The sequence below is a fragment of the Coregonus clupeaformis genome, unplaced genomic scaffold (genome assembly GCF_020615455.1).
Source record: "Coregonus clupeaformis isolate EN_2021a unplaced genomic scaffold, ASM2061545v1 scaf0910, whole genome shotgun sequence".
Taxonomy (NCBI): domain Eukaryota; kingdom Metazoa; phylum Chordata; class Actinopteri; order Salmoniformes; family Salmonidae; genus Coregonus; species Coregonus clupeaformis.
The window spans coordinates 114,758-138,002 of record NW_025534364.1 but is presented as its reverse complement, the minus strand read 5'-3'; the positions used below and the strand labels follow the sequence as shown (position 1 = coordinate 138,002).

The 23,245-nt window shown below is 42.1% G+C and overlaps 3 protein-coding genes across 3 annotated transcripts in view; 2 read left to right on the top strand and 1 right to left on the bottom strand.

The window, feature by feature from the left end:
• Positions 1 to 395: 395 nt before the first annotated feature.
• LOC121559309 (U3 small nucleolar ribonucleoprotein protein MPP10) lies at positions 396 to 6,051 on the bottom strand. The gene is made up of 11 exons (XM_041872588.2): positions 5,942 to 6,051; positions 4,881 to 5,565; positions 4,603 to 4,748; positions 4,296 to 4,476; positions 4,019 to 4,160; positions 3,790 to 3,857; positions 3,046 to 3,183; positions 2,812 to 2,922; positions 1,457 to 1,564; positions 1,033 to 1,263; positions 396 to 794 (listed from the first exon to the last, which is right to left on the bottom strand). The coding sequence occupies exons 1-11, from the start codon at positions 6,049 to 6,051 to the stop codon at positions 645 to 647; spliced, it is 2,070 nt and encodes a 689-aa protein (XP_041728522.1). The 3' UTR covers positions 396 to 644.
• A 180-nt stretch (positions 6,052 to 6,231) lies between these two features.
• LOC121559311 (methylmalonyl-CoA epimerase, mitochondrial-like) lies at positions 6,232 to 7,465 on the top strand. Its single transcript, XM_041872593.2, has 3 exons — positions 6,232 to 6,316; positions 6,611 to 6,960; positions 7,091 to 7,465. The coding sequence occupies exons 1-3, from the start codon at positions 6,289 to 6,291 to the stop codon at positions 7,241 to 7,243; spliced, it is 531 nt and encodes a 176-aa protein (XP_041728527.1). The 5' UTR covers positions 6,232 to 6,288; the 3' UTR covers positions 7,244 to 7,465.
• A 4,504-nt stretch (positions 7,466 to 11,969) lies between these two features.
• LOC121563430 (amyloid-beta A4 precursor protein-binding family A member 2) overlaps positions 11,970 to 23,245 on the top strand; it is an 84,820-nt gene continuing 73,544 nt past the window's right edge. The window contains 1 exon segment of the mRNA XM_045217082.1: positions 11,970 to 12,167. The gene's annotated coding sequence lies outside the window, so the exon portion shown is untranslated.

The following is a 23,245-nucleotide window of genomic DNA, read 5'->3' as shown; positions in this document are numbered from 1 at the left end:
TTTGTCACGTAAACCGGATAGTTGCAGTAAAATATGGTTTTACGGCATGGGTCTACTCATTCCACGGAGAGCCGAGTGTCTGCGGGTTTTCGCTCCTCCCTTGTACTTGATTGATGAATTAAGATCACGGATTAGTAAAGAACTCCCCTCACCTGGTTGTCTAGGTCTTGATTTAAACGAAAAACCAGCAGACACTAGGACCTCCATGGAATGACTTTGGCACCCGTTTTACAGGGTCAGCCATAGTAGTATGGGGCCCCTGGAGCAAATTATGGTTGAGTGCCTTGCCCAAGGGCACATCAGCAGATTTTTCACCTGCTGCCCCAGATCGATTAGCTGAACAGATCAATAGTGTGAATCTAATTGGTCACAAAAAGTCTGAATAAATTACATAATGACAAGTCTTGCTTTTTTTATTATTGCAAATTACAAACTTGCGAGCACTGGTTAACATAAATTACAGCTTTCTCGTTTAAAAAATCTGTACAAAGAAATATGCATCATCATAACACATACATCATCATAACAATCTAAATTCCCACGGGGGCCAGTATGGAAAAACCCCGAAAAAAACATGTATGCACTAACTGTAAGTCGCTCTGGATAAGAGCGTCTGCTAAATGACTAAAATGTAAATGTAAATGTTACAACTTGAGTTTGCTGGCTGAGACTTCTTTGTGTTTCTTCTTCTTGGAGCCCGGGTCCTTGGCTCCTTTGATCTGGCTCTTCACTTGGTCTTGTAGTTGGGAGAAGAAGGCAGAGGAGGAGCGGAGAGCTTTATCCTTCCCCTCATCCTTGAACAGAGAACAAATAAAAAAAGCTCAACATCTATTTTTAAGAAACTATTTGCAAGTGTGACTGACAGCTGAATCCTAGCTATTGTAATACATACAAATGAAAATGTGTGGAGCACACAATGGCCTTATCAGTCTATATTGCTCACACAGAAATATAATGGAGGGGCTTGTATTTGAAAGACAACGTTAACTAAATATAAAAAACGAGACATGCAGAGAGAAAGAAAACACTGACCTTCAATAATGTTGCTTTGCCTCCCTTTGTGAGTTTCTTGAGGTTTTCTGCCACCTCTGCCTTTGATTGTTTCTTATTCTCTCCAGTTCTGTTAGCCTCCTTCAGTTTCTGTCTCTTCTCCTTCTCCTGGATCTTGATGCGCTTCACCTTCTTCTTCTTGCGTCTGTCTCGTTTCTTGTCTGTGGAGGTCTTTTCAGAGTCACCCAGCACGTCGCCAGCCTTGTTCTTCTCCTAAGATCAGAAAGGAAATGGTGTTACCCTGTCCTCAGAAGCATCTACTAAAAGGCTACTATGATGGACAGCACAGTAGTTCATTGGTTGTCTTCAACCCTTGAATGCTTTTGTATGCGTCAGTGTCCTCTACTAGAATATGATTTCCCATAACGCCTTCATGAAATGTTATGGAGAGGTATGCATGACAAACCTTGACTTCCTCTGGAGCCAATAGAGTGGCATTACTAGCACTGACTGGAGCGACTTCCTCCATAGCAATAGAAGGCAGATTGGAGACAACTTTCACTTCAGGAACAGGCTGCATGACACAAAGAAAAAAACATCAATATTGTGCAAAAAGCGTTTCCACATTTGTACAAAATCCTTCATTATAAACTGGGTTGTTCGAGCCCTGAATGCTGATTGTCTGAAAGCCCTGGTATATCAGACTGTATACCACGTGTATGACAAAACATTTATTTTTACTGTTCTAATTATGTTGGTAACCAGTTTATAATAGCAACAAGGCACCTTGGGGGTTTGTGGTATATGGCCAATAAACCACGGCTAAGGGCTGTATCCAGCCATTCCACGTTGCGTCGTGCATAAGAACAGCCCTTAGCCGTGGTATATTGGCCATATACCACACCCCCTTGTGCCTTATTGCTTAAATATACCATCTTTAAAGACAAGCATAAATTCTGGTTGTCATGCAAATGCTAGTGTTTAGTTAGGGGCGGCAGGTAGCTTAGTGGGTAAGAGCGTTGTGCCAGTAACCGAAAGGTCGCTGGTTCTAATCCCCGAGCCGTCTAGGTGAAAAATCTGTCGATGTGCCCTTAAGCAAGGCACTTAACCCTAATTGCTCCTGTAAGTCGCTCTGGATAAGAGCGTCTGCTAAATGACTAAAATGTAAATGTAGTTTATTAGGATCCCCATTAGCTACTGCACATGCAGCAGCTACTCTTCCTGGGGTCCACATAAAACGTATAAATACATGACATGTACAGAACAGTAATAGACAAGAAAATCATAAGATATTACATTAAAAATAAAATAAGAGTTATATATAGGAAAGAGAGACGACAAAAATACTACTTACACACTATTCATATATACAGTTAAATTGGATCTTTAGAAAGAGGAGAGGCGCTGTGACACAATATGTTTTTTTAAAGCTAAACTTGCTTTTTGCCTGTGTAACCTCTGGTGGCAGAGCATTCCACGATGACATGGTTCTATACATAACTGAGCGACGCATTAAATCTGTTTTTGGTTTGGGTACCGTGAAAAAACCTATAGTGGTGTGTCTGGTGGGGTATGTCTGTTTGAAGTGTATGCAAATAGATTATACAAGTGGTTAGGCATTTTCAACACACAACTGTTTCTTAAAAAGACTAGAAGTGAAGTAGTCAATTTCTCCTCAACCATGAAAGACTATCATGCATGTTGTTGATGTTAGTTCTGTGTCTGCAGTTAAGGGCAAGGGCAAGGCGTGCTGCTTTGTTTTGAGCCAGCTGCAGTTTTGCAGTGTCCAGGGCACAAGGAAACATTGACAGGAAAACTCACCGGTTTGGGTGTGAAGTGGAAGTTAGAGAGAGCGTCAAGTTTAAGGAATAGAGAATCCATGAGCTTTTGAATTTCTACATGGGCTGGGTTTTCTTCTTCCTCTGTCTTTTGCTGAAATACAAGGGAAATAGATCGAAATAATAAAAATAATAAATTCAACAAACAAAAAATGCATTCATTGCAATATAGAGAAAAGCCAAGTATGTTCACACTAAAATATAATGGAATAACTACCTGATTCTGCTTGAGGTACTCTTGCTCATAAACCTCTGCAAGGCTCAGCTTGCTCTTCTCATGGTCCAGAGTCAGCCTCTTCTTGTACTCAAACACCTCTTCCTTAGGCTTCTCCTTGCGCACCACATCATCCCACACCTTGGAAAAAAAATACATGTCAGAAAATAAAAATTGCCTTTGAAATGTGCCAATGCGGTTACATCGGAACTAAATACTGGATAGACCTATATTTGTTCCACCCATTTACTCAGAATGAAACGATGATGACACATTCAGCTGGATCCAACTGAGAATAGTTGTTCAGTTTGTTGTCAAGATGGAGTTAACAGTCTCTAAAGACGCGTTAGCTGACAACGTCACGAAAATGATCCATGCGATTCAATGGTGCAGACGTTGGTGTGTTGTTGAGATTCTGAAGGGCCAGATACTGTAGCAGTGACAAGAAGCTGCCATGTGGGGAATCTTAGGTGACTCTTCTCAGCTAGTTTGATCTTGTTCTTGATACTATGTCTTGTTTTTAGGTGTTTTGACTGATGTCATGTCTATGCTAAAATGGCTCAGATTCACTAGCTAGCTAACCAACAGCTATGACGATGTACTTGAAAGACAAGTTCTCATTGTGCAAATGTATGTTTTCAATAAACATTGGAGACATATAGTTTAAATGTTGTCAGCAATCTAAGCCAACCCGGTCTGTTTTGCCCCATAGTTGAGCATGCGTTGGTTTTGTTGCTATACACTGACCTGGTCTTTAATTCTCTGCTTGATGATGTCCTCCAGCTGCAAAGTGGTTTCCTCTGTTACAGCAGGGGCTGAGAGAAAACAGAGTAAATGTTACCTGACTGAACAAACCCCCTCTCTCTCTCTCACACACACACACAGCCGACACAAACTTGCAGTAAGTAAAATACTAAATAATCTCCAACAGGAATGACAGCTAAACTGAACAGACTGACAAGTATGTGGTACGTACCCATCCTGGAGGCCGAGTCAAATGCCACATCCACCTCCAGAAGGCTGTTCTCTGGACGAGTCTGAGCAGACACCTCTCCTGTCAGTTGCCATGGCTTCTCTCCCATGGCAGCCTTTTCCAAATCCTGGATCTTTTCAGCCATCTGTGTAAGGTAAGAATTTACCATTTCATTAGTGTGCTACATAAAGTTCTATATACGGCAGATGAAATGAGAGTAAATGAAATTACACCCAACCCAATTTAGATATTCTGAAACAACCCTTGAGGAAAAGCTTGCCTTGTCTTGTCGTTTCTCAAAGGATGATTTGGATTCAGGTTTTGTAGCATTTTGAGACTTTCCTCCAAAGATGTCCGCCATCTCTTCTCCCTCACTGTCGTCACTTTCTCCAGGTAGGTTAAAGGTCACCCGTTTCAAAGCCTCCTTGGCTTGTCTGCACTCTTCATCCTCAACGAAGTCCCTAAAACAGCAAAGGAACAAACACAACACGTATCTTAAGTACAAAATGAATATCCCTCCCCTATATTCCCTATTGATGCAATTCCAACCATGACATTAATATGAGATTCCTGCATCAGCCACTTACTCATTTTCTTCATCATCATCTTCATCTTGCATCCCATCCATACTGTTGTCCTCATCCTCTGCGTCTGATTGGTCAGCTGTTTGTGCAGGATCATCATCCACAGCATCAAAGAAGTCTTTGTACTTCAGATTCCTGGAACTTTTCAGCTACAGAAAGAACATAGTACATTAATAGGAATTTAATCAGTGTGTTGGTCTACAGTAATGACCAGAAACACCAAACACATGTAGCTGAACAGTAGCTAGGTCTGGCAGAGAGAAAAGCAATATGATACATACTGTGCTTGTCTTTTTGTTTTCTTTGGAAGAAACATTTTCACCGAAGAGGTCTATGTCTTCATCTTCATCTCCAGAGGGCAAGTCCTGGAAATAGTCTACATCATCATCCCCCTCCTTCCCCTCCCTTTTGTCCATATCGTCCAAAAAGGACTCCATCTCTGAGAGCTTGAAGAACCTGTCATCAACCTCTGATGGAGGACCCAGTGGTTTTGACTCTCTCCCCGCTGAGCATTTCTTCTGTTTAGCTTGTTTTTCTAATGCGTCCACATCAAAATCTACATCAGAGTCCTCGTCTGTGTTATCCCCTCTCAAGGCATCCATAGCAGTTTTAAGCATGGGTGGTTCTTCTCCTTCCCCATCTTCCAAATCCCCTTCTCTCATCTCCTCTTCTATGTCGTCACCATCTTGTTCATCCCCTTCATCTGGCTCCTCGTCAGCATCCTCTTCATTAAACAGGATACTCAGAGCTGTATCCAAGGCAGCCTGACTCACTGCTGTCTCAAAGTGCTTCAGCACTGCAGTATTCTGGAGCTCCAGCTCCTGCCATATCTGTTCCTCATCAAAGTTCTCAACCACCAGCTGGTCCAGAGGGCTTCCCTTTGAGTCTTCTGGCTCATGGGTTTTGTGTAAATCATACAGGGTCTTAGTGAGAGAAGTGAAGTCTGTTGCCACTCCATCCTGAAGACTATACACACAAAGAAAGAATACAACTAGCAATGTTTGTTAACAGCATTCTTCAAGTAGTACAGTGGTTAGTAGCAGTCTTCTTCAACCAACCCTGGCTTTGAAAACCCACAGGGTGTGCATGGGTTTGTTCTAGCCCAGTACCCACACCTGGCTCAACTAATCATGGGTAGCTAAATTATTAGAATCAAGTTTATCGGTGCTGCTGGGCTATCTTTAAGAATATTTGATGACGTGTTCTAGCTAACTAGCTATCCAAACAGGGAATGCTTGCTAGATGCTAGCTAGCCTTAGCATTGTGTAACGATGGCAGCAAGTGAGTGAATTGATTTTAAGTTAAACATATCTGGATATTATTATAAAGATGTTGCACTTACCTAAGAAAATGTTCTGGATGTGCAGTTTTTATGTTTAGTAGCTTTAAACAGCTCTCCAACGTGTTACTTATTTCCCCGGTAGCCATCGTTTTTCCCTCACATGGGATCATGTGTGTAACAAGAAAATATGCTCCCCCCGGAAACAAACCTCTGTTGTGCTACAAAGATCCGGATAGCAGGTCCGGTTTAGATTTAGCTAGCTGGATAGACAACATTCATATCCCAAATAACTGTATTTACAAGTGCAACATACGTTTTTAATTGGAAAGCAATATACGTGTGCTCTATCCCATTGTCTTGACATTCAAACCGATTCGCTATCCTACGTTGCACGAATCTTCGAAAATATGGCGGCGTCCGTGTTGAAGGTTGCACGTAAGTATAGATATCTAGTAACTAGCTGTTGTTGTTAGCCAGCTTGCTAACGTCAGGTTATAAATAGTGTTTCACATGTCAGAAACAGTCTCTTTAGACGTTTTTATCTCGGGCTACACAACAAAATAAGCTAGATCCACCGTTGTTAGTGCAGAATTACTTTTAGCAAGTGTTCCCTGTTGCTAGCTACTTGACTTATCCAGGTAGCATATTCAATCAAATATGATCCGTACTCCGGAGGAGAAACAAAAACGGTTTGGCAGTATGGCAGAACTAAACACTCTATTTCTTTAGTTACAGGTCTCTCAAAGTGTGTTCGTCACACTTGTTCTCCAATGCTGAGGACACTTTCAACCTCAACACCACTCTGCCAAGGTATTCCAGGATCTGTCTGGAAACTGGGAAGGCTGAATCACATTGCTATAGCTGTACCAGACATGGAGAAAGCCACTGCTCTTTACAGAGATGTGCTGGGGGCTCAGGTCAGCGATAAAGTTCCTCTTCCTGAGCATGGAGTCTACACTGTCTTTGTGGAGTTGGGTAACACCAAGCTGGAACTGCTGCACCCACTCGGGGAGAAGAGCCCCATTGCAGGCTTCCTACAGAAGAACAAATCTGGTGGGATGCACCATATCTGCATTGAGGTGAGTCAGTCTTAGCAATGCTGCATGTGCTGTTCAGCCCACATGAATGGGCTGTATTCACTCACTCTATCCTTATCTCCTTGTCGGTTCTCTAATGTAATCATATTGTATGTTATTTTTGTTATTTCAGGTTGATGATATCAATGCGGCGATAGTGGATCTGAAGGCTAGGAACATAAGAACCCTGTCAGCTGAACCACGGATAGGTGCTCATGGGAAACCTGTCATGTTCCTCCACCCAAAAGACTGTGATGGAGTACTCGTGGAACTGGAGCAAGCCTGAATACCCACAGGTCTCATAAACTCTGTAGTTCACAATTAGCCGGTTTGAAAATTGATTCATTATTGCACTTTTTCCACCAGTAATAATGATAGCAAATGTTGATTTTTTAAAATATGTGTAATACCAGGGTTTTGAGCTTGGAAATATAATACAGTGGGGAGAACAAGTATTTGATACACTGCCGATTTTGCAGGAGACGGAATCTAAAACAAAAATCCAGAAAATCACGTATGATTTTTAAGTAATTAATTTGCATTTTATTGCATGACATAAGTATTTGATACATCACAAAAGCAGAACTTAATATTTGGTACAGAAACCTTTGTTTGCAATTACAGAGATCATACGTTTCCTGTAGGTCTTGACCAGGTTTGCACACACTGCAGCAGGGATTTTGGCCCACTCCTCCATACAGACCTCCAGATCCTTCAGGTTTCAGGACTGTCGCTGTCGCTGGGCAATACGGACTTTCAGCTCCCTCCAAAGATTTTCTATTGGGTTCAGGTCTGGAGACTGGCTAGGCCACTCCAGGACCTTGAGATGCTTCTTACGGAGCCACTCCTTAGTTGCCCTGGCTGTGTGTTTCGGGTCGTTGTCATGCTGGAAGACCCAGCCACGACCCATCTTCAATGCTCTTACTGAGGGAAGGAGGTTGTTGGCCAAGATCTCGCGATACATGGCCCCATCCATCCTCCCCTAAATACGGTGCAGTTGTCCTGTCCCCTTTGCAGAAAAGCATCCCCAAAGAATGATGTTTCCACCTCCATGCTTCACGGTTGGGATGGTGTTCTTGGGGTTGTACTCATCCTTCTTCTTCCTCCAAACACGGCGAGTGGAGTTTAGACCAAAAAGCTCTATTTTTGTCTCATCAGACCACATGACCTTCTCCCATTCCTCCTCTGGATCATCCAGATGGTCATTGGCAAACTTCAGACGGGCCTGGACATGCGCTGGCTTGAGCAGGGGGACCTTGCGTGCGCTGCAGGATTTAAATCCATGACGACATAGTGTGTTACTAATGGTTTTCTTTGAGACTGTGGTCCCAGCTCTCTTCAGGTCATTGACCAGGTCCTGCCGTGTAGTTCTGGGCTGATCCCTCACCTTCACCTTTTATACAGGTAACGAGTTCAAACAGGTGCAATTAATACAGGTAATGAGTGGAGAACAGGAGGGCTTCTTAAAGAAAAACTAACAGGTCTGTGAGAGCCGGAATTCTGGTTGGTAGGTGATCAAATACTTATGTCATGCAATAAAATGCAAATGAATTACTTAAAAATCATAGAATGTGATTTTCTGGATTTTTGTTTTAGATTCCGTCTCTCACAGTTGAAGTGTACCTATGATAAAAATTACAGACCTCTACATGCTTTGTAAGCAGGAAAACCTGCAAAATCGGCAGTGTATCAAATACTTGTTCTCCCCACTGTATATATTGGTTTGTTTTCCTATTTTTAAGAAAATATTTATCTGCCTTAAAAGTTAGTGTCTATTTGCCTCTGCTCTGAAAAAATGCAATGATTGACTCTCTAAGCACTGTATGGTGTGTCAATTCACATTTATTAATTCATTTCACGTGCAAGTCAAATGTGAAATGTACATAGATAAATGTTTTTATGTGAAATAACTCAACATTTATTTTCAAACTGATTTAAGCTGAGATGATAGAGCTGCTGGGCAATGTTTATTAGGAGCGAATTCATTAATCATGCACCTTTCAGCTGGCTCTCAGGAATAGCCAGTCTCTCTCTCTCTCATTGTGAAGAAAAGCAAAATGGCCTTATGATTTGCAACTTATGGAAATCTAATTTGAAATTGCCATGCAACTGGACAAATGTCTTTAATATAAAAATGTATAGACTGATATGATAAGCATATATTGAGTGTAAAGAGGTTGTTTCAGTGTACTAAAAGCATTTAAGCTTAATTGCATTGACATCTAAGCAGCCTGTCCAGTCTTGTCTTTAGTGTTGCAGCTTTTCTTATTTCCTCAGTGCCGTAGTTCTCCAGGCTGTTAGGAATTGGAGGGAATAACTGCAAAAGGAACTTCCTCACAGTTTCTGCATGAATATAAATTCATAGCCTTCAGCATATATTCCTAATTACATTAGTCAGGCTCTTGTTTTGGAACAACATTTCAGGCAATGTGTTTATGTCGCTGACTTTCTGCAGCGTTAAACATGTAATAGTTTAATTTGCTGTGAAATATGCACATTCAGTAGCTTTGCCCATAATGCGTCACCAGCCTGGTGCTTAGATTAATCTTTTTACTGAACACAGAAAATAAATTCCATCCTGTAAAATTGATACTTTCCAAATGCTGGGGTTAAAATATTTATTCCAATGTCACAGTTACCTTATCACTGTAGGAATGATTGAAAGCCAATTTGTTATGTCTGTTTTGGGACATATGTCTGGGCAATCGTACTGCGCCATCGTCAACCTGAACTAAAGGGAACAGGATCTTATCAGGACGATTCATGGGTGGTTGTATTTCAATATTGCTTAACATTTCAGCAATTTGTGTTGTCTGTCTGTCTGTTTCCTAAATAAAAGGATTCACTAAGATGGCAATCTTTGTTCAAATCACACACAACATAATATTAACCATAAAAAGGGGTAGTCCCTCTGACTGCATAGTCTCCCTTTATATACTGTACAGTGCCTTCAGAAAGTATTCACACCCTTTTACTTTTTCCATAAGCATTCCTCATGAAGCTGGTTGAGAGAATGCCAAGTGTGCAAAGCTGTCATCAAGGCAAAGGGTGGCTACTTTGAAGAATCTAAAATCTAAAATATATTTCGATTTGTTTAACACTTTTTTGATTACTACATGATTCCATGTGTTATTTCATAGTTTTGATGTCTTCACTATTATTCTACAATGTAGAAAATAGTAAAAATAAAGAAAAACCCTTGAATGATTAGGTGTGTCCAAACTTTTGACTGATACTGTAAGTATTCAACCCCCTGACAGTGATTACAGCTGTAAGTCCTTCTGCGTAAGTCTCTAAGAACTTTGCACATCAGCATTGTACAATATTTGCACATGATTCTTAAAAAAAGTATTCATGCTCTGTGAAGACATTTTCGTGTCTTGCCATAGACTTTCAAGCTGATTTAAGTCAAAACTGTAGGTAGGCCACTCAGGAACATTCAATGTTGTCTTGGTAAGCAACTCCAGTGTATATTTGGCCTTGTGTTTTTGGTTATTGTCCTGCTGAATGGTGAATTTGTCAACCAGTGTCTGTTGGAAAGCATACTGAACCAGGTTTTCCTCTAGGATTTTGCCTGTGCTTAGCTCTATTCTGTTTATTTTTATAAACAAAAAACTCCCTAGTCCTTGTCGATGCCACCACCATGCTTGAAAATATGAAGAGTGGTACTCAGTTGTGTGTTGGATTTGCCCCAAACATAATGCCCTTATTCAAAACAAAGTTCATTTCTTTGCCACATTGTTTGCAGTTTTACTTGAATGCCTTATTACAAGCAGGATGCATGTTTTGGAATATTTTTTATTCTGTATAGGCTTCCTTCTTTTCACTCTGTCAATTAGGTTAGGAAGGACGCCTGTATCTTTGTAGTGACTGGGTGTATTGATATGCCATCCAAAGTGTAATTATTCAATGTCTGCTATTTGTATTTATATCCATCTACCAATAGGTGCCCTTCTTTGCGAGGCATTGGAAAACCTCCCTGATCGTTGTGGTTGAATCTGTTTTTGAAATTCACTGCTCGACTGAGGAACCTTACAGAGATGAGGTAGTCATGAAAAAATCATGTTAAATACTATTATTGGACACAGTGAGTCCATGCAACTTATTATGTGACTTGTTAAGCAAAGTTTTACTCCTGAACTTATTTAGGCATGCCATAACAAATGAATTGAATACTTATTGACTCAAGACATCTCACCTTTCATTTTTAATTAATCTGTAAAAATGTCTACATACATAATTCCACTTTGACATTATGGGGTATTGTGTGTAGGCCAGTGACACAAAATCTCAATTTAATCCGTTTTAAATTCAGGCTGTATCACAACAAATAATGTGGAAAAAGTCAAGGGGTGTGAATACTTTCTGAAGGCACTGTAATTCTTTCATAACTTGCCACTGGAGGCAAAGATTAATGGATTTTATTGCATAATATGAAGTATGATGGTTTCCAATCTCCTCCTCTTTCTGTTATGTAATGTCATTTAGCTGCACACTGATGCATTAGGAATAATTACTGGCTTATAGATACATTCACTCCCCATTCAGTGAAATCTCTTTAAGATCGTTTTTAAACAGAAATGTCACCCTGTTATGTGACTGGTTATCTTAGGTTAAAAAAAATATATAACCTCTCATATCCAATTATGCAACAATAACATTGTAGTCATTTTTGTCACTACCATAAAAGTGATTTGTAAATTGAAAAGTGCAGAAAATATGATTCAGATGTTTTTTTCTCCCATCCAAGCGTGATTTCTGTTAGGCTATAGATTGGCTATAGATTTGCTATAGCCTATTAATTGTGATCAAGCAAAAATAAATAGGATGCCCAATTATGGTGTTTTGTTTGGTCGCACTGTACTCTTTGTAAGGCTATTTTCTTTCTCTCCATTATCTTTTCCGTCTCGGTGGTCGGGTGGGGTTTGAGTCTATCGCCTCTGGTTGCCGCCACTCCACGGTAACGACGGGAGAACCACAGATGTTCTACAAACTGTGGGAGAACCCTTATGGGGAGAACTGCAGTAGGGTCTTTATACACGTTCCGGGGCAGCTTCAACTGGTACTTATATTTTGCAGATTCCGGGGCTGGTCCGCTTTCTCTCGATGTAATCTGATCCCGTGCAAGTGTCTTGGAACCATCATCAGCTTTCACAATTCTGAAAGGGAGTTGACTTGAGCGACCGAAGAACATACGTTGAATTCAGCAGGTAAGATAGTGTGGCCTTCATTTATCTACAAAGACATTTTAGATTTATCATTACCGGTGTGTCGAAAAGAAAGGTGCTTTTTGGTCCATTATTCCTAGAGCATCTTTTGAAGAGAGCAGACAGCAGCCATGGGATAGGCTGATCATCTGCAACTAACGTTAGCTAATTCACCAATATGTATTTTTAACTGCCTGCTCGACACACTTTTAATGCGGGTAAATGTGTCTAATTATCCAATAAATTCTGCATTCTCCTTTGCTTAAATGCTGGGAATATAAACCTAATCTGAACAAATCTATTGCAAAAATTGTATCTTTAAGTTATGGTGTTATATGGAGAAATACATTCTGTGGCCACATCTACCTCAGATGTTGTCATAATCGTAGCAGGCTGTGCGATAAAGTAGCCTAGCCACTGAAAATATTTTGTTGACTTGTGTAATTGTAAGGTGATCTATGCCCTCTCTCTCTCTCTCTCTCTCTCTCTCTCTCTCTCTGTGTCTCTCTCTCTCTCTCTCTCTCTCTCTCTCTCTCTCTCTCTCTCTCTCTCTCTCTCTCTCTCTCTCCCTCTCTCTCTCTTACACACACACACACACACACACAGAGACCATGTGAATTTCAGATCACAACTGGTCCAAAAATAATTTCATCTCCCCCTTGACTGTATGTGAGATTCATTGTAATTGTGTAATTACATTACAGCATAATACAGAATTGACATGATATAACAGTTATGATCGAAAGCTTGGATTTCCCCTGATCTCTATGTGTTGGCTAGGAGGTTATAGAGTGCCTAATGAATAGGTGAAACACTCTTACCAGAAATGATTGTACTGGACTCCTTTGAAAAACAGATTTAATTGCAATTGTTACAGTAGGCTATGCTGTAGTTGTGCAGTAACCATAAATAGTTGTTACAATACTACTGTCATAGTCTGTCGTGACAGCTAGCTGATTTGGTTGTGGGTTCAGAGAATACCACTGTCATAACACAAGTGTTCATGCAAATGGGAAAACCGACTTGTTTTGTAATCTCTCTCTTGTCATTATGACAGGGTTATTGTTATTTGTTTATTGGTCTTATCATCATAACATAGAGAGGAAATGCCAGGTGCCACTTTAAAAGCTGAGTTTCATCATCATCTTACCAATACATAAACACACACCTGTCCTGCACCACACACGCACACACACACACACACGCACACACACCAGCGCCACAAAATGGACTGCTAATGAGAACTGTCTGCTTTTGATGCTCTTAGGGTTGATTTCCTTTGTCTGTTGTGTACCACTCTGTTCCAGAGCTAGCCATACAAGAGGACAGAACAGACAGCCCACTCACTGTAATTATTTTTGGTGTATTGTTCTATAGAAACTCAAGGAGACATGTCAGGGTTTCTAAGCTCAGTGGAGTCAACTCGTGTCCGGTCTGTCTGATGCTGTTGCATATTGATAGAAATGTATTTGAAAGCCTACATAAAAGCAAGCCCAACTAAATCTGAAATTGGCCTTTAAATTAGACAAAACCATGTTCTGATTACATGTTGATTGTCCTTTAATCAGGCTTGGTACAAATTATAACTGCTTCAAGACTGTAGAATTGAAAGATGACACACAGATGACAGCTTGATGACAGCATGTTTCACATTTTTGGCTTAGGGGCTTGATGTCAGTCTTAGCTCAATACATGTTTTATTCATATACACTATGTATACAAACGTATGTGGACACCCCTTCAAATTAGTGGATTTGCTGACAGGTGTCTAAAATCGAGCACAGAGCCATGCAGTCTCCATAGACAAACATTGGCAGTAGAATTGCCTTACTGAAAAACTCAGTGACTTTCAACGTGGCACCGTCTTAGGATCCCACCTTTCCAACAAGTCAGTTCGTCAAATTTCTGCCCTGCTAGAGCTGCCCTGGTCAATTGTAAGTGCTGTTATTGTGAAGTGGAAATGTCTAGGAGCAACAACGGCTCAGCCGTTAAGTGGTAGGCCACACAAGCTCACCGAACGGGACCGCCGAGTGCTGAAACGCCTAGTGCATAAAAATCGTCTGTCCTCGGTTGCAACACTCACTACCGAGTTCCAAACTGTCTCTGGAAGCAACGTCAGCATAAGAACTGTTAGTCAGGAACTTCATGAAATGGGTTTCCATGACCGCGCAGCCGCACACAATCCTAAAATCACCATGCGCAATGCCAAGCGTCGGCTGGAGTGTTGTAAAACTGGACTCTGGAGCAGTGGAAACACGTTCTCTGGAGTGAGGAATCACACTTCACCATCTGGCAGTCTGACGGACGAATCTGGGTTTGGTGAATGCCAGGAGAACGCTACCTGCCCGAATGCATAGTGCCAACTGTAAAGTTTGGTGGAGGAGGAATAATGGTCTGGGGCTGTTTTTCATGGTTCGGGCTAGGCCCCTTAGTTCTAGTGAAGGGAAATCTTAACGCTACAGCATACAATGACATTCTAGACGATTCTGTGCTTCCAACTTTGTGGCAACAGTTTGGGGAAGGCCCTTTCCTGTTTCAGCATGACAATGCCCCCATGCACAAAGCGAGGTCCATACAGAAATGAATTGTCGAGATCGGTGTGGAAGACCTTGACTGGCCTGCACAGAGCCCTGACCTCAACCCCATCGAACACCATTGGGATGAATTGGAACGCAGACTGCGGGCCTTATCGCCCAACGTCAGTGCCTGACCTCACTAATGCTCTTGTGGCTTAATGGAAGCAATTCCCCACAGCAATGTTCCAACATCTAGTGGAAAGCCTTCCCAGAAGAGTGGAGGCTGTTATAGCAGCAAAGGGGGGACCAACTCCATATTAATGTCCCATGATTTTGGAATGAGATGTTCAACGAGCAGGTGTCCACATACTTTTGGTCGTCTAGTGTATCTTGTTTCAGGATGACTGTAAATTAGAATACAGTAACATGATGACTGATTTTGAAGATGAAAAAATACCAACGTTTTTGGGGTTGTTTTACATAATACCCACTGCGCACACACTGGTTGAATCAATGTTGTTTCCACATCATTTCAATGTAATTATGTTGAACCAATGTGGAACAGACATTGCATTGACGTCTGTGCCCAGTGGGTAGTCTCATATCATGAGCAAGTTCATCACCAAATTACATTTCAACTTCATTGTGATGTTACATTCATATTTGGAAATTCCACTTAGGAAATGGCTATTCTGTCCTAGATTAGTCTGGTTTAAAAAGGGCCCCCTGGGGAGCCTGGGGAAGGTGTGCAGCTCTGGAGGCACCTTGGTCCCCAGCAGGTGGGCTCACTCCACGCTCCACGTTCTGGCTGGCTGGCGCCTGGCGGCCTGCCTTCTCCTGACCCTCTCCCCTCTCCCAGCCGTCAGAGAGGGTGCTCCTCTGCTCGTTCCTGTTTTATGTGTGCCACAGGAGCTGAAGGACAAACACTGTGTCGCAGCAGCCTGCTGAGATGCTATTCATGCAGCAGCAGGAGAATCCTAAATTGGACTCTTGCGGATGAGAGAGAGCCAAGAGAGAGGTTGTACATGGGGATCTTGTTTCCTTTCTGCTCAAGCTGACTAAGGTGATGATTATAACGACTTTGACAAGCGAATCTGCTAAGGCTAGGCTTGATCTCTGCTTTTTCAGATAAACGGCTATTACCATATTTACAGCAGTACACTGTACACTTTATCAAGATAAGATAATTATATTCTGCTATGGTCCTGTGAATGACAGAAGCAAGCGATGTCTTCATAGTAGCCTAATTCAAATGTTATGTTTGAACAGAACCGTTTTCACCTCAAAAGCTACTGTCACACATAGCTGTTTATGATATATGATGTGTCCTTTCATTTATTTGCAAGCCAGTCATGTAGGCTACTGATGTCCAAGGCCAGTCAGTTGCCCTCTGGCAGTGGGTTGTGTCCAAGATAAGATGTGTTGAAGGTTGGAGAACTCTCTCTACTGCCTCTTGTGGTGTTTCTAGACAAGTCTCTCAGCCTGCCGCGCTCCCAAGGAAATCAGTTTGACAGTTGATTAATGTAGGAATTCGTTTGAGAGTTTACAATTAGCACCCCAGTTATTGCATGGTATTACTTCCTGGAACATTAGTGTATTTTTGTAGCAGTACAAATGGAAACCTTTTATCAGTAGCTTTTCTATTTTAAGATAATGAAAATGTCATATGCTATCTCAAAATATAAAAAAATATGGTTCAGGAGTAATTTGGATAAAACAGGCTTTGTGATCAGATTTTTAGATAGCAATCCAGGTGAACCTTTTTCATGATTTGTAACTTGGCTCAGAAAGTAGCAAAAAATATGTTTTATATAAGACACACAGACATCTCTGTATGAAATATGTCTGTGAGCTGATGTTTAAACCTGTGGTAATGTTCCTTTAGTGCAGGATGTTAACCTGCAGGAGAGCTGTCAGCCGTGTGCTATCACTGTGTTATGAGAGATGTGGCTGTGAATTTGGGATGAGGAGAGTATAATCAGAGGCTACTCTTTGATCTCATGGCATTGGGACAGCTTTTTATACTTTAAAACATCCCTTTGTGGCAATGTTTATTTCCTTCTTTCAGTATAGCTTAACTGTTTAGGGGGAATCCATCACCACTTTGTGTAGTGTAGTTGCTTGTCCACAGTTAAAATGCTCTGGAATTTAGTGGGATTGGTGTGGGTGTTCACTTTCCATTGTGGTTGTAGTATGTCATCAGGACATGTATGTTGAAAAGGGGATTTGCATGTTTTCTATAAGTCGTGAATCACAGGGACAAGCTGTGTGATTACAATCTTTCATGTTTTAAATTTTGCATTTTTTGGCTGGGGAACTCAGCCAACATCCAGCTCACCCTTAGTCATTTATGCTGTGATGGCTTCAGAATACTCTGCTCATCTTCCTTCACTAAAGTGACATAACATTTTACATTTTAGTCATTTAGCAGACGCTCTTATCCAGAGCGACTTACAGTTAGTGAGTGCATACATTTTCCATACTGGCCCCCCGTGGGAATCGAACCCACAACCCTGGCGATGCAAGCGCCATGCTCTACCAACTGAGCTACACGGCACACAACAAACTCTCCATCTCAGTCTAATGCTAAAAGAGAAGAGAGAAATACAACTTTGGAACATCATTAAAGAACTCAAAGTAGGATTATTTCCATCTTTGATCAGAATCGTTCATTCAAAAACTGAAGCTTGCGGCTATATATTTGTCTTTGAGGCACTGCTGTTCATTAATATTAAAGCAAAGTTAAAAACAGCAAGTCATCAGGCGTTTGAAATGCTCTAGTGATTAGTGAATGATGATGGCAGCAACCATTATGCCCTGCTAGGAACACTAGGTAATTAGCAGGGCCACCTGACCTACCTGCTGTGGAGGGATGGGAGGGACGCCGGTTACATATTTTTAGACACTGCGTTTACCCTTCCTTACACACTAAGTGTTCAGTTAGCACAGTCTAGTCTAATGAATGATGGGACTCGTCAAGGGGAAATCATTTCTCGGTCCACGTAGAGGTTTGATTGTTCAATCAAAGTCATAGCAGGAAGGATGACTTACTACCAAGTCGTGATACCTGAGACTATAGGTATTTCTCCCCCCAGATCTTTTACTTTGTGTTGAGGATGGCGAGGGCCCAAGGCAGTCAAGGCAGGCTTGGTTAGTGGCATATTGATTCAGCACCCATCTCGTTGATAATTTGTAGCAATCATTCTTCAAAACCTGATGCCTTCTTTAAAGTGTGCTGTTTATCTGCAGGGATGAGAAATGAGGAGCGCTCTGATATTCAGCCTTTTGAGGGTTTCATAGATAGGGTGGAAAGCCTTTTGATGTGAGCTGAGCAGTTTTCTGGCAGAGGGAAAACACAGAGAGCCAGCCCTCCTGCATGTGAATAACTCCCACAGTGTGTGTGACTCATATCTGTCTCTAGTAGAGAGCATGTTCCTCCTCAAACTCCTGCTCCTCTATCAATAACCACTTTACACTGCTTGCCTGCCACGGTTATTTCCCTTCCGTCTGTTGTTGGCGTCACACTGAACGTAATCACACCCACCTACTCTCCCCGACCCGCCGGCCGAGTGTGAAAGTATGAACAGAGGGTGCTGCTGGAGGAGAGTGGTCTGTCTTGTCAGTGACCTCTAGCCCTGATGGATGACCCAGATGAAATGGTTTTCAGCTATGAGAGATGTGGATGTCTGACAGTCCTCATTGGGTCATATAGGCTTTGCTGAGTGTGCTGAATGATGCTGAGACATTTACTTTAGTTTGGCTACCTGGAAATGGCACTTTAATCTTTAGAGCAATAAGGGTATGCTATACAGCTGGAGAGAGTCACACACTGTATGGACTGAGAATTTAGATGAGTGTATGTATGTATGCTATGTATTGTAAGAATTTGAAACCCTTACTAGATATAATATTAAAGAATTGGTTCACTATTTCTGAAGTACATTTCCATTTTTATGTTAATGTATTGCTATAGAAGGGTGCAGCCACTTATTTTTTCAATTCCACTTGTTTTTGGGAAACTTACCCCAGCCGTGATAGACTTCCTAATTGCTCGTTGTGCAGTGTGGGGGCGTCCAAAAAACATCAACAACAGCTCCTAAAACACCCAAATACTGTACGTCCTTTTAGACATTATCCGCAATGCTATATTCCATTTTGTGTGACTTGAACAGTTTCCCCTACACAGCTGTGCCATTCTCCATGAAGCCTGCTGCTAGACTGGACAGAGAGTTATTGCTTGAGTTGCAACAAAATAATAAAAATATAACATGCGATAAAGTTCGGAATGACACAATTTAATGTGTACAACATCTAAAGACCTGCATCACTATAGCGTGTCCGTTTCTAAAAGGATGTATTTGGGTGGTTTTGGAGCTTTTGTTCATGTTTTTTCAACTCCCCCACAATGAGCAATGAGAAAGTATATTGTGGCTCGAGTAAGTTTCTCAAAAACAAGTGAAATCGCAAACAAAGTGTCTGCACACTTCTATAACATACCGTTTACATCAGAAATAGAGATTTACTTAACCAGTAGTGAACCACTCATTTAACTCCATTTGACATGTTGTTAACTACAGTACATTATAGGGCTGGCACAATTATTGTATAACTGTGTAACCGACGGTTATGGATGAAGACCACCATGATTTTTGACCGCGTCACAACCGTAGTACATTATATTATTTGCTGGTTTTATTGCCAAGTATATCTGTGTGATGTAGGCGGAACGAATGCTTCTGTTGAATTATCTGAGCTTTAAGGAGCCCTGATTCAAATCTGTAGACATTATGTCAATGGCGAGCTGGTGTCTCTCAGAATCAGTGAGGTGATATCTGTATGTCATTTCCAGATCCCAGGACATTAGCATTTAAATGAACTAAACCCAATTACACTTTCAGAGGCTGAATGAAGCCACCTTTGGAAAAAATAAAAATTGGCAACAAAAAAACCTTGAAACCCCTAGAGAAAGCCCCATTCACGCCTGTATAAATCATGGGTGGCCCTAAGAAAGCTTATTAACACCCCAAGAGGGAGGCAAGGAGAATTCTCCTGTGCCTTTTCAAATACCTTCAATTGAGCAAAGCGTGGAACTAAAAGCATGCAGACCGACAATCCATATTACTCTTTCATCTCAGTTCGATTATTTCTTTTGTAAATAGCCTAGAGAGGCATCATTTATCATTAGTAGTGACGGCAGATTTATTACAAGTGTGAGAAAAACTTTAGCTGCTGCATACATTTAGTCTGAAAGACCCTGTTATCTACATACTCTTGTTTCTCATAGTAGTTAGTATGTCTGTCTGCTTCTATTTGTCCTTGTGAATATGTAGGCCTGCAGTATGTAGTAGGCTTAAGCTTAGGCTGCTACATTGTGTGTAGGAGGGCATAGTGAGGCTGCGGGTGTGTGTGTGTGACCTTGCTATACCTATTACCAGTCGTCCTGTACATTGCTGCAGTGTTGTGGTTCAACAAAGCCCACCTTCGTCTTTGTGTGCTTCCTACGTTATGTCATTATTACTACTTTGGCTCGACTGTATTCAGTGGGCCTGCTCATTAGCCACTGTGTTTCTGGGAGGATTGCATGACATTAGCATTTTAAATGTAGAGGAGAGAGGGCTTCGGCTATCTGCTACAATGCACTGCTTACTGGCCACACAGCTGGATTGCTTTCTCTCTCTCTGCAAGAGAAGGATATTAGAATGGAAAACAACCATTTCTACAGCAGTCATGAAAACATTGACTTATTTTAAGTTGTGATTTAACATGATACATTTCACTGCAAAGGCTAGCCTGCAATTGAATCATATGTGTATTTAAAAAATGTTATTTTATTTATTCTGGTCGACATGTTGTTGTTGTAGCTCTTGTATCTTGGCAGTTTGAGACATTTCAGATGATGGTTAATCAATGCCATGATGGATTTAATTTAGAAACAGCAGCTGAGGGAGTTTGATCTATGGCATACTCTGGAAAAGCTCCAACAGCTTCTGCATGACAGAGAGAGAGAGATAGAGAGACAGAGAAAGAAAGAGATGTCAAACGAGCTATCACTTCCACTGTTACAAGCAGGCAACCTCTCCACCGCGCAAATTGAGTTAGCCTAATAAAACAATCCCCATAAAAATCTGTCAGTTTAAACTAGAAATACACTACCGGTCAAAAGTTTTAGAACACCTACTCATTCAAGGGTTTTTCTTTATTTTTACTATTTTTTACATTGTAGAATAATAGTGAAGACATCAAAAGTATGAAATAACACACATGGAATCAAGTAGTAACCAACAAATTGTTAAACAAATCAAAATATATTTTATATTTGAGATTCTTCAAATAGCCACCCTTTGCCTTGATGACAGCTTTGCACACTCTTGGCATTCTCTCAACCAGCTTCACCTGGAATGCTTTTCCAACAGTCTTGAAAGAGTTCCCACATATGCTGAGCACTTGTTGGCTGCTTTTCCTTCACTCTGTGGTCCGACTCATCCCAAACCATCTCAATTTGGTTGAGGTCGTGGGATTGTGGAGGCCAGGTCATCTGATGCAGCACTCCATCACTCTCCTTTTTGTTAAAATAGCCCTTACACAGCCTGGAGTTGTGTTGGGTCATTGTCCAGTTGAAAAACAAATGATAGTCCCACTAAGCCCAAACCAGATGGGATGGCGAATTGCTGCTGAATGCTGTGGTAGCCATGCTGGTTAAGTGTGCCTTGAATTCTAAATAAATCACTGACAGTGTCACCAGCAAAGCACCCCCACACCATAACACCTCCTCCTCCATGCTTTACGGTGGGAACTACACATGCGGATATCATCCACACCGCGTCTCACAAAGACACAGTGGTTGGAACCAAAAATCTCACATTTGGACTCCAGACCAAAGGACACATTTCCACCGGTCTAATGTCCATTGCTCGTGTTTCTTTGCCCAAGCAAGTCTCTTCTTCTTATTGGTGTCCTTTAGTAATGGTTTCTTTGCAGCAATTCAACCATGAAGGCCTGATTCACACAGTTTCCTCAGAACAGTTGATGTTGAGATGTGTCGGTTACTTGAACTCTGTATAGCATTTATTTGGGCTGCACTTTCTGAGGCTGGTAACTCTAATGAACGTATCCTCTGCAGCAGAGGTAACTCTGGTTCTTCCATTCCTGTGGTGGTCCTCATGAGAGTCACATTAATAATATGCATGTCAATCTCTTCTGGCTCAAAGTGGAGGAGAGATGGACTTCATCACTGCTTGTGTTTGTGAGAGGTGTTGACATGTTGAAAGCACCGAGCTGTCTGTTTGAACGACTGGCACACAGCTCAGACATCCATGCATACCCCACAAGACATGCCACCAGAGGTCTCTTCACAGTCCCCAAGTCCAGAACAGACTATGGGAGGCGCACAGTACTACATAGAGCCATGACTACATGGTACTCTATTCCACATCAGGTAACTGATGCAAGCAGTAGAATCAGATTTAAAAAAAGAAGATAAAAATACACCTTATGGAACAGCAGGGACTGTGAAGCAACACAAACATAGGAACAGACACATGCATACACACACATGATAACATACGCTCTTTACACACACACGTACACATGGATTTTGTGTTGTAGATATGTGGTAGTGGAGTAGGGGCCTGAGGAAATTTGTTATGAATGTATTGTAATGTTTTTGGCAGCAGCAAATGGGGATCCATAATAAATGCAAATACAAATACAAATACATTTATGACAGAATGACCGACTCAAGAAAGCGGGAGGCAGCAGGACATCCCGACTTCTCCGCTGTAGGAGCTCCTACAGCATGACTCGTGCCTGGAGCACCTACTGCCATGGAAGAGGTGATCCGGACCGTACGCCAACTGCAGGCTACACCTCTACCTTCCCAGCTCCTCACGGTCGTTCCAGCCACCCCACCACCATCTACATCACCCGGTCCGATCAGCAACGTCCACCTGCCCCTCCCCGAGCTGTTTGATGGCACCCCAGCTCACTGTAGGGGGTTTCTCCTGCAGTGTGACCTCCACCTTGCACGTCATGCTGGGACGGCCTCCGAGAGGGACAAGGTGGCCTTGGTGATTTCAGTGCTGACAGGCCGGGCTCTGGAGTGTGCGCACACCGTGTGGGAGAGGGACGGTCCAGAAGTACAGTCCTATGAGCGCTTCACCCAACTCTTCCGTGCAGTTTTCGACTACCCAACAGAGGGCCGAGAGGGAGGTGAGCGTCTCCTCCATCTGCGCCAGGGGTCCAGGACAGTGTCTGAGTTCGCTCTGGATTTCCGGATGGTGGCTGCGTCCACTGGCTGGAAAGACCAGGTCCTGTTGACGGTTTTCCGCAGTGGGCTACAGGCGGACGTCCAGACCGAGCTGGCCTGTCGCGATGAGGACCTCACGCTGGACCAGCTCATCGCCATGGCCATCCGCCTGGATTATCTCCAGGAACCTCCAGTGAGACTGAGCCCATGGAGGTGGGCACAACACACCTTCCCCCAGAGGAACGTCAACGCCGCCGTCAACAGGGTCTCTGCTCCTACTGCGGGGAGTCGGACCACCCCTGGAACACCTGTCCCAGAAG